The sequence below is a fragment of the Oratosquilla oratoria genome, chromosome 16, assembly GCF_046742065.1.
Source record: "Oratosquilla oratoria isolate Oo_2021 chromosome 16, ASM4674206v1, whole genome shotgun sequence".
Lineage (NCBI taxonomy): Eukaryota > Metazoa > Arthropoda > Malacostraca > Stomatopoda > Squillidae > Oratosquilla > Oratosquilla oratoria.
In genome coordinates, this window is record NC_134792.1 from 59,943,384 (window position 1) to 59,955,070 (window position 11,687).

Below are 11,687 nucleotides of genomic sequence, written 5' to 3' on the forward strand. Positions count from 1 at the left end.
AAAGTACAACGGCGAGCCACAAAACGGATTCCAAATATAAAAAATAAATCATACGAAAATCGACTAAAACATATGAATCTGTTTTCCCTAAAAAAGCGTAGACTCAGAGGTGACTTGATACAGGTCTTAAAGATTTTAAAGGGAATTGACGTCAAAAGTGACAAAATTTTCACATTGAATGAGAATCAAACAAGAAACAATGGTCTCAAACTGTCCGGAAATAGATTCAATTTGGAAGTAGGTAGAAACAACTTTGCCAACCGTGTAGTTAATGAATGGAATAAACTTCCTGCACAGGTAGTGCAATGTAGTTCAGTTCGAAGCTTTAAGAATCATTTAGATAAACACCTAAGCAAGATGCTGTAATAATTATAATTTATTTTATGTTATTTGTTTTTGTTTTGTTATCATTTGTCTCTGATTTTCATTTATTATTAGTTATATGTCAATTTATTACTATTTACTATTTACCTGTTTGTTTATTATTTAACTATACCTATGCATTTATTTATGCATTTTATTTGTTATTTACATTATTATAGTTTTTATTTGTTATTTTTTTTTTTTCGCATCCGACCTAGATACGGACCAAAATGTCTCCTGTCGGCATGCTCCGCCTTTGTAATCCTTTGAATGACGCAAATCCCTACACAAACTAATGATGTTGGATGTTCTTGGGATAAAAAAGACATCAAATTAGGATGGGTTATGACAAGCACAACATGGGTTATATAAAAATTCTATGCCCATGAAAGACAATTACTTACCCATTTTTCTTGAATCCAGTCAATAAGATTCTGTTGGTCTGGATCATCTCTATAATGTACAATAAATGCCTGGAAACCATTTGTTGCTTGAGCTTTTATCTGTAACAACAAAAATATAAATATTTGACACTACTCCACAAATCCCAGGAGGAACAATCACTCCTTTGTCAAACACAGAAATCTTTACAAAGCCTATAAAGTAGTTCCATACACTTTTCATGCATACCAAAAGACCTGTTTCCCCTCATTAGGGGGTAGCCAAGTCAAAGCATACACTCTCACTACACTTTTCAAGTATATACATATGGCAACAGCTTTTTCCTCCTTACAAGGGAGGTAGCCAAAAAACACAAAGGCATAAAATCCACTCCCACCCATACCATCACCACATACTCCACTCCCATTCACGCCCCTCCCTCCCTCTTTTCTTGCCTCCTCCTGGATGACAGGTCACCCCTGCATTTCACCCACTGCCCTGGTTCAGAGGCAATGTAACATGACACAGCACATCCAAAGCAAGGTCGCTTCATTTAATCGGTGTCCCTTCATGTAGAAAAAGAGAAGATGAGAAGAAATCCCTTCAGGCTGCGTCAAACTACCATTCATGCATACTCCCTCACCCCCCATCCCCAACCCACTCCCTTTCATCACAGCATCATCCATACACAACCAATACTTTTCAAGAAAATTATACAAAAAATACTACTTACCCAGTCTTTAAAGATAAATCCTAATATGCCAGCAGTCATCTCCAGCAAGAGAAGTATGGCAAGAAATATAGCATACTGAAAGAGATCAACAAGGAACAATTATTAATGAGTATTCCTGTGGCATGGAGCAGTGCCAGCTCTACTAGATGAAGACTAGAACAGCAAGCTTAGTATATGTACTCTACTTGTCAGAGGACTTTGGTGAGTTTGGTGTGATAGCAAGATGAGTGACACATCTAGGGCAAACCAGGCATGTAAATGGCAATCGGCCAGTCACCGTAGAAAAGGATTGGAGCCCTTACTACGTATTTATCCAAGATTAACTATGGAGCAAAACCAAAGAGTAAATGAAGTGAACAGCGTGAATGGGAGTCTTTTTCCAGAAAGGAGGGAGAGTACCTAGCTTGGTCGGGAACATAGTGTACAGCAGGCGGTTTCTGATCGTTATCCGGTGACTGTTGTAACCAAAGAAAAGTTGAGAATGGCTACATGGAATGTCCGAACATTACACCAAGCGGGAAAATATTATGGGGGTATGGAAAGAAATGAACAGAATGAAGATAGATGTTATGGGGCTTTGTGAGGTTAGGTGGCCAGGAGTGGGAGAGGTGAAAAATGAGCATGGAGTATTTGTATATTCTGGAAAAGGAGCAGAAAAAGGGGTAGGAATAATGATGAACAAAAAGGTTGCTAGTACTATGAAGGGACTCTGGGCAGTGTCAGACAGAGTGCTCTTGGTAAAACTCAGGGGAAAACCTTTTGACATATGTTTAATACAGGTGTATGCTCCCACGGCAGAAGCAGAGGAAAGGATAGTAGATGATTTCTATGACAAGTTAGATCAAGCAATGTAACAATGTGGAAATCAAGAGGTTAAGATAGTTATGGGTGATGTAAATGCAAAAGTGGGTTCAGGTGGAGAAGAAGAGGTTGTGGGGCCATTTGGGTTAGGAGAGAGAAATGACAGGGAAGAAAGATGGATAAGCTGGTGCATAGAACATCAACAAATAGTAATGAATACGTTAGGCAACATCCACGAAGGGTATGGACATGGAAGGCACAAGGAGATACAGCAAGAAATCAAATAGACTATTTTACTATCAACAGAAGATTTAGAAATGCAGTGATAAAGGTAAAAACATACCCAGGAGCAGATTGTAATAGTGATCATGTGCCAGTTGTTGCAGATATTAGAATAAAATTGAAGAAATTAAGAAAGGAGATGGGGAGACTGAGAAGAGAAGTAAGTGTGTTGAGAAAGGACTAAGACTTGAAACAGAGGTATTTGGTTACAGTAGAAAATAAATATGAAGTGCTGCGAGAAGAAGGGGATGTAAATGATCCGGGGTTTCAGTGGCAAAGGTTACGTGAAGCAATAGAAGAGGGAAATAAAAAGGTACTTCCTGAAAATAGGAGGAAAAACAAATGGATAACAGAGGAAATATTCGAACTAATGGATAAGAGAAGAGAAGCTAAAAATAGGGATAGAAATGAATATAGAGAACTTAATAGACAAATCAAAAAGAAGTGTATAGATGCCAAGGAGAGTTGGCTTGATGAACAATGTAGGGAAATTGAGGACCTTGAAATAAGGGATTCTAAAATGATGTATGATAAGATTAGAGAAATTACCAAGAGAAAGGGGAGTAATGGGGGGGCAATCAAAGATAGAGAAAGAAAGGCTTTAATGGACGAGGAGGATATTAAACATAGATGGGAGGAGTATGTAAGGGACCTATTTGAGGACGACAGACAAGAAGGAGAAGAGGAAAATTATAGATATCTAGATGGGGAAGAAATAATGGAGGAGGAAGTGAAATTTGCAATGAAGAAAATAAAAAAAGGGAAAGCCATGGGTGAGGATGGTGTGATGATTGAAATGTTAGAGGCATTAGGGGATTTTGCAATAAGAAAACTCACTAGTCTAATAAACCAAATTTATGAAAAGGGTACAATAACGGAACATATGTGTAACTCGATTTTTATACCACTACCAAAGATAAACGGAACAATGGAATGTAGTAAACATTGCACAGTCAGTATCATGAGTCAAATAACCAAAATTATATTAAGGATAATTTTAAATAGAATAAGAAATAAAGTGAGAGAACAAGTTTCATGGGAGCAATTTGGTTTCATAGAAGGGAAAGGAACAGCAAATGCAATTTTTATAATAAGAACGACTATGGTGAGGGTGATAGAAAAACAACAAAATGTATATCTTTGCTTTGTTGACTTCGAGAAGGCTTTTGATTGGGTAAGACATGAGGATTTGATAAATATTTTGGAAAGAGTGGATATAAATAGCAAAGACATGAGTATCATCAGAAATTTGTATTGGAAGCAAAGAGCAGCAGTGAGGGTACGGGGAGGAAGAACAGTATTTCAAGCTATAAAGAGGGGAGTGCGTCAAGGCTGTGTTATGTCTCCAGATTTATTTAATCTATATGGGGAGATGATCCTTAGGGAATTAGAGGGAATGGAAGGGATTAAAATTGGAGGATTTAATATAAATCATATCAGATATGCTGATGACACAGTATTGGTGGCTGACTCAGAAGATAAACTGCAACATCTATTGAATGTAACCGTAAGAGCTAGTGAGGAGAAAGGTTTAAATGTAAATATGGAGAAAACTAAAATACTAGTGGCCAGGAAAACAGATCCACCAAGAGTGCAAGTACAAATAGCAGGGAGAAGAATAGAACAAGTAACCAAATTTTCGTACCTGGGAAGCGTATTGACAGAAGATTGTAGATGTGAAAAAGAAATAAAATCAAGGATAGCGATAGCTAAAAGCACGTTTCAGAAAATGAAAGGGGTTTTAACAAACAAGAAAATGTCTACAGATATAAGGAGAACAGTTAAAACATTTATATGGTCAACACTATTATATGGTTCAGAAGCATGGAGAATCAGCAAAAAATTGCAGGAAAACTTAGAAGCAGCAGAAATGTGGATATGGAGACGAGTATTAAGAGTACCATGGACAGCGAAGAAAATAAATGAAGAAGTATTGAGAGAAATGGAGACAGATAGGGAATTGATGACAACAATAAGGAAAAGACAGTTGCAATTCTTAGGACATATAATGAGGAGGGAAGGGTTGGAAGAGGTGGTGATGACGGGAATGGTGGAGGGAAGGAGAGCAAGAGGAAAGCAGAGGGAGAAGTATATGGACGGGCTGATGAGGGCGACGGGAAAACAACTCAAACCAACACAGATGTTACAAGTGACTAGGGACCGTGAATGGTGGCGCTCCATGGTTGCCGAAGTCCAAGAGGATATGGCACGATGGTAAGGTAAGGTAAGGTAATTCCTGTGCTTAAAACTCACAATAAATTATTATGTGTGACTATTATTTTCAGTTGGTGATAAGGCAAAGATCATGTGAAGATCCAAGATGAAGTTTCCATATTGTAGCAAAAAATCTAGGCAGATTTTACAACTGGAGCAAAGTGTGACAAAATTAATTTTAATGCCAAAAGGTGCAAAGCAATGGAAATGTATATGGAATTCGTATCCCAGACTAAAATTATTAGACAAGTACTTACACATGCAAGCAAACAGGTGTTTTCACGAAGGGCACCCACACAACCCGTAAACCCAATTGTAAACGTGATTAGACCTGAAAAGAAAGATACAGCACTTGAACTATGATGCAAAATAGTCACTTTATATTAAGCCAAGAGTAGATTTTGTACTGAAACAGGTTGTGGCACATCAATCAATCCATCTTGCAAGCCACCAGATTACCCATAAATCACTCAAGGAAGAAATAGTGTTCTTATCTGGGTTTACTAGTATTGGGCAGTGTAAGATGAGGTGTCCTGTGTCTTTTTAAAGATGATTGCATCTGGGACAGTTTAATACTCAATGATCCATGAGAAAACATGTAAGATAAGTCAAATAATAAGTTTGACTTCAATCGTATGAAAAATAATGGAAACTATCATCAAAATAATGGAAACTATCATCAGAGATGCTATCGAACATCATTTAAAAAGTAACCATTTGATAAATGATAGCCATCATGGTTTCAGACGGAAACGTTCTTGGGTCACTAACTTACTCGAATTCTACAACACAGTTATCTCGAATTATGACAAAAGAAACAATATAGATTCAATATATCTAGACTTTGCAAAAGCTTTTGATACCGTCCCACACGAAAGACTACTTACTAAATTAGCTTTACACGGAATAAGTGGTAGCCTATTAGGTTGGACTAGTAATTGGTTGAATGGTCGAAAACAGAGAGTTATTTTAAATGGAAAAACTTCTAGATGGAAAAATTTTACAAGTGGAGTTCCTCAGGGTTCCATTCTTGGGCCACTTCTATTCATAGTATATATAAATGATATAGACCATGGACTAAAATCTACTGTTTCCAATTTTGCTGATGATACAAAACTGTGCGGAGTGGCAAATGATCACTCAAACCAATTAGATATTCAAGAAGATTTAGATAAATTACAGCAATGGTCTGCAAAATGGCTAATGAAATTTAACACAAGTAAATGTAAGGTAATGCACATAGGTAAAAATAACAGTAAGTAGGATTACAAGTTATTTGGAAATTCGTTAACAAAAGTGGATAGTGAAAAAGATCTCGGTGTAATTATCAGTAACGACCTCAAATCATCCAAGCAGTGTATTTCAGCCTCTGAGAAAGCAAATAAGATTCTAGGACTGATTGTGCAATCTTTTGATTTCAAAAGTCCATCACTCATTAACAAGCTATATAAATCGTTAGTTCGTCCACATTTGGAATATGCTGTTTCTGTATGGTCACCGAATCTCATTAAAGACATTGACAGACTGGAAAAAGTACAACGGCAAGCCACAAAACGGATTCCATATATAAAAAATAAATCATACGAAAATCGACTAAAACATATGAATCTGTTTTCCCTAAAAAAGCGTAGACTCAGAGGTGACTTGATACAGGTCTTTAAAATTCTAAAGGGAATTGACAACATCAAAAGTGACAAAATTTTCACATTGAATGAGAATCGGACAAGAAACAATGGTCTCAAACTGTCCGGAAATAGATTCAATTTGGAAGTAGGTAGATACAACTTTGCCAACCGTGTAGTTAATGAATGGAATAAACTTCCTGCACAGGTAGTGCAATGTAGTTCAGTTCGAAGCTTTAAGAATCATTTAGATAAATACCTAAGCAAGATGCTATAATGATTATAATTTATTTTATATTATTTGTTTTTGTTTTGTTATCATTTGTCTGTGATTTTCATTTATTATTAGTTATATGTTAATTTATCATTATTTACTATTTACCTGTTTGTTTATTATTTAACTATGCCTATGCATTTATGTATTTTATTTGTTATTTACATTATTATAGTTTTTATTTATTATTTTATTATTATCATGATTTTTTTCGCATCCGACCTAGATATGGACCAAAAGGTCTCCTGTTGGCATGCTCCGCCTTTGTAATCCTTTGTAAGGAAGCATTAGTACCCGTTTTATGGATCTGGAGAACCAAATCATGTCGCGACTATGTACAAACCCTTACTACCAGCACCCATTTTTGTGTCTGACCCTGTGTTTTAGTCTTAGGTCTCTCTCATGCAGAGAGTAAGAACACTGCTCCTGAGCCACACAAGGCTCCTGCACTTCTATTGCAGTAAAAAGTGAAGGGACCTGTTATTACCACCACATTATTGTTATGCTTATGTGGTAATGAAAATAATTTTTTTCTTGAGATTCACTGACTAGAAAGCAACTGTAGCTAGCAAGCCCTTTCATTTCTGTAAAATGAAAGGAGGACAAGGAGGAGGAAGCAATGGTATCTACAGCCTGACTTACTTTACTGGTGCTATTTTAGGTCATTATAAAACTAATTCTACTCTGCACTTACCTGCGACGATGAAGACAAAAGCTGGATCTAATGCAATATTGGTGAGACGACTAAGGTTATTAAATGTGTCCTTCTCCGTCCATGCCCACACTCCCACTGCCAGTATGCTGAGCCCCAGCAGCTGCAAAAAAAAAAAAAAATTTTGAGCAATAAAAGTGATACGAAAAGTCTCTATCATACCCTTGCATTCTCTCTTTCTTTAATGCTATGTACACATATTACCTTGGCCAGTTACCTCCCTTATAAGGAGAAAGAAGCCTTTGGTATATACAATGTAGATAGATGTACACATTACTTTCCAAAGATTATGACAAACTGCTATGCTAGCTACCATAAAAGTAAAGATCTATTACATGAAATGGTTAGTCTACATCTTTTAACTACTGGTAAAATTACTAGTAATATGTGACACTTCACATGAGAAACAACCTTGAACCAGACAGGATGTCCAACTAGATAGTTAAGAGATGCACTGAGGAGCTGGCAGATAAAAGACAAACTTCATAACCTGACCAATGTTCTTGACCAGCATGATAGCTGTGTGAAAGAAGTAAGAAATACAGGTAGATTAAATATCTGTGGGATTTGGAGATTTTGGAAGACAATTAATCTAAATTCAGAAATGTGTCTCAAATCTCTTAACCCCTTTGTACGATGATGCCTATGTATGCGTCATGAGGCATAAGTGGGTACATGAGGATGCCAGCATCGGTGGCTTGATTATATATATTTTTTGTAGTTGTACATGAGTTACCCCTGGATTCTGTGAATTGGTTTGATTAGGTTTTCTGTGTTTATTATTAGAGTAAAAGATAATGTGTAATACACCAAAGATTTTATATTTTATAATGCGTGTAGTGTGATGCATCATTTATATGGCAGCCGATGCTGCACATGAGAATTTGACTTGTACTGAAGTGGACAGTAAATATGTTGCAAGTGACTGTTTGATAGACTGTGTGTACCCAGAAATAGCCTTTTACAAGGTACCACACAGCTGACCAGTGGAAATTGGAGCACATTTGAGGACCTTGATTGACCCATGAGTCATTCAAGAAGAAATCATTGTGAGAGAACAAGATGTGTATGGCAAGATATTCTGTCTTCTGCATGATGTCTGCATCTGGGGAAATTTGAGTTAAAGGCCAGACCAATTGTGTTGGTACTGTTTCAGTGCTGAATGAAGGCATGAAGAGCCATGTCAGTATAGTTCTTATTTGTCGTGGAAGGGATTTCTAAAATGGATTGATGGAGTTTAGGGGGGGTTTGTGTTAGAGTGTTTATTTTGAGATTGAGTAGGTGTGTATATTTATATGGACAATTCAGGCTTTGGGTGGTAGTTGTCAAAGCTATTTTAAGAGTAATATGATACTAGTTATTTTCTTTGTTGGTTTCAGTTGATTCTCCTTATATGATGTGGTGGGATGGATGATGGGTTTGAATGCTGTGTGCCTATTATTTTCAGTTGGTAACAAGCCACAATGATCATGTGAAGATCCAAGATGAGTTTCCACATTGTAGCAATAAGATCTAGGCACAATTTACAACTGGAGCCAAGTGTGGCAAAATTAATTTTAATGCCAAGAGGTGCAAAGCATTGGAAATGGATAAAACTAAAAAGAGGCGATCAATGAGTTATCAAATGGGAAATAAAACAATTACAATAACCAAAGAGGAAAAGGACCTGAGAGTTTGGTCACAGATAATAAGTCATTCAATAAACACAGTAACAAAACCTTTGGTGATACACAAAAATTGTTGATGAAGAATAGGACTTTATTTCACTGATAGAGAGATAATGAAAGAGAGAAATATCACAGATTACTTGATCTGCTCTAGATTGGAATATGTATTGGTGTGCTACCCACTAACAAAAAAGAATAATCAGGTTTACCTCCCTCAACAACCCATCTATACACATGTTGAATAACCAATGTCAACTTATAAAGACAACCCTGGTGCAGCCTCGCCTTTATCTAAACCTTTCCATTTCCTCCATTCTTGACCCTTGTAGAAGCATTACTTTTCATGTGAAAACTCTTGACCACCCTTAAGACTTCTCCCAACCCATACATCCACATCACACGCCATAGTTCCTCTCGGTTTACCTTTTCATAGGCTTTCTCCAAATCCAAGTACAGGAAACATTTTTACCTTTTTTCCAAAAACTTCCCGTATATCTGTCTTACAAAAACAACTTCCCTCTTCCTCTCCTAAACCCACACAGATCCTTTCTCAACTAACACCCTCCTATACATTTCACCAACCACATTTAATAGACTGAGCCCCCTCAAACTACTATATTCATATTTGTTCCCTTTCCCTTTATATTGAAGAATTTCATATGCACTCCTCCAATCTCTTGGTACACTTTCTTCCCTAGGGAGATAAGAGATTGTCCACAACAATGGAAGTGCCAGTTAACTATAGATCATCCTTCCCTAAGATATACATTAAAACAATCTCTGAAGTATTATAAGTTCCATAATATCATTAATATGGCACAACTCCAGAAGTGCACAACTAAGCAATATATCAATAAACAATCAGACTATAATCTTGTAAATCAAAATACATCAATGTAATATGTTTTTCTTGGTGGAAATCAATAACAAACACCCTTGTTAACAGCAATACACTAGTGACAGCTTGGATGTCGGCAAACTTCGAGAAGCCATGTTTTTCTCTGTTGTAGAAAACAAATGATTGCAAGTCTAATAAATTGGTCTAGTCTAGTCTGATGATGTCTAGGGATGCTAAATGCATATGCCATAGGAAGTTAGGTTAGGTTAGACTAGACCAATTCACTAGACTTCCATTAATTTGTCTTCAACAACAAACATGGAATATTGAAGCTTGCTGACGTCCAAGTTGTTGCTTGTGCATCACTTTTTGCAACTTTTTACCGATTTCTGCCAATAGAAACCTACATTACATCAATATATTACTATTTACAAAATTAATATTTCTCAATTGATATACTGCTTAGGTGTGAACTTTAGATTCACCTTATTTCTTTCTGGGTTCCTGATGGGGAAACTGTACTTGGTGGTGGCAGCAAACCATGGAGGATTGCTTATCAATGATTATACCCTCCCCTCTCCAAATTTGACTTAAAAGATGGTAACATCACACTGATATAACTATTATGGCTTTGTTTTGAACTGTGAAAGCATAGGTTGGTATGGTATTTAGAAGATATTTGTACTAAGTGATGATAGTTTCTTTCTAATGTGCCATAAGAGTTTATGTAATACACTAAAGTAATAAACCAAATAATATCACTAAAGCATACATAGCATCTATTAACGAACTAAACTATTAATTTTCTTGTTGTATACAACACCTAGAGCTTCCCAAAATTCCATGAAAACTAAATATAAACCACAATCTAAATGGGATAAGCTACAATGAAATCAGCTCAATCCTGTATAGCACAACTGATTGGTACAGAAAATAAAATACTGCTGGAAATGTTACTCTACATCAATCCTGTTCCAACATGGTCCAGCCTTCATTTACAAGGGAATTTTTCTTCCAAAACAATATAAAATCACAAAAACACTATAGGAGGATCTCTTATGATGTTTTAAACAAAACCATGAGCAATGGATACTTCTAAATTCATAACAATTGCAGATTCATGACTTTTAAATTCCTGTAGCTCCAATAGGCAAGGAAGTCTTTGTATTCCACATCACTGTCCCAAAATTCAGCAGATATATTTCATGCATACTGTTGCATCAAGTCCAATTTACAAAAATTAATTATACCATATGATACAACATATTTTTCACATTTTTGCTTCCACCAAGAAAACTGGACAAAGGTTGTTGACAAAGAAATTACATCCTTATCTCACACCTTCCATCCCCTAAAATGTATTACACTTGTTGTGTGTGTTCATAAACCTGGGAATATATGCAACCAATAACAAAGGCTGGCTTAACCAGAAGCTAGGGCACTCATACCGAGGTATCCAGGAAATAGGGGCACCCCTGCCAACAACATAGAGTCTTCTCGCAAAACTTACCCAAAATATGACGTTAAATCCAAATATAACATATTTTAGGCAGCAGCTGACCTCACTTTGGTCTCTCCTATATCTCTTCACCGGCATATTTGCTCTAAAACACAAAATATAGCCAAAAGCAAGACCTAATTCTGGGAGCTGTGTGTCATCGTGGCTCGAAAGTTGTCCCCCAAACAGCTACCGAGAAGAAGGTTGTTGTTTGTGATTGGTCAGGGAAACGTCACAAGCGTGACGTCACATGTCCAGGCGTGGTTTAACACCAAAGTTTATACAAAGAAGCAAGTGCATCT

At 36.6% G+C, this 11,687-nt stretch overlaps 1 protein-coding gene across 4 annotated transcripts in view; it reads right to left on the reverse strand.

Moving 5' to 3' along the window:
- The window catches only part of Tsp26A (Tetraspanin 26A), a 28,407-nt gene extending 16,818 nt beyond the window's left edge, over positions 1-11,589 (reverse strand). For all 4 annotated transcript variants that reach the window (XM_076199956.1, XM_076199955.1, XM_076199957.1 and 1 more), the window contains exons 1-5: positions 11,398-11,589; positions 7,365-7,485; positions 5,032-5,105; positions 1,478-1,552; positions 768-866 (exon numbers count right to left, since the gene is read on the reverse strand). In XM_076199956.1, coding sequence (XP_076056071.1) covers positions 768-866; positions 1,478-1,552; positions 5,032-5,105; positions 7,365-7,485; positions 11,398-11,484 — 456 coding nt within the window. In that variant the 5' untranslated portion in view covers positions 11,485-11,589. The remainder of the gene's footprint in view (positions 1-767; positions 867-1,477; positions 1,553-5,031; positions 5,106-7,364; positions 7,486-11,397) is intronic.
- Positions 11,590-11,687: the final 98 nt, after the last annotated feature.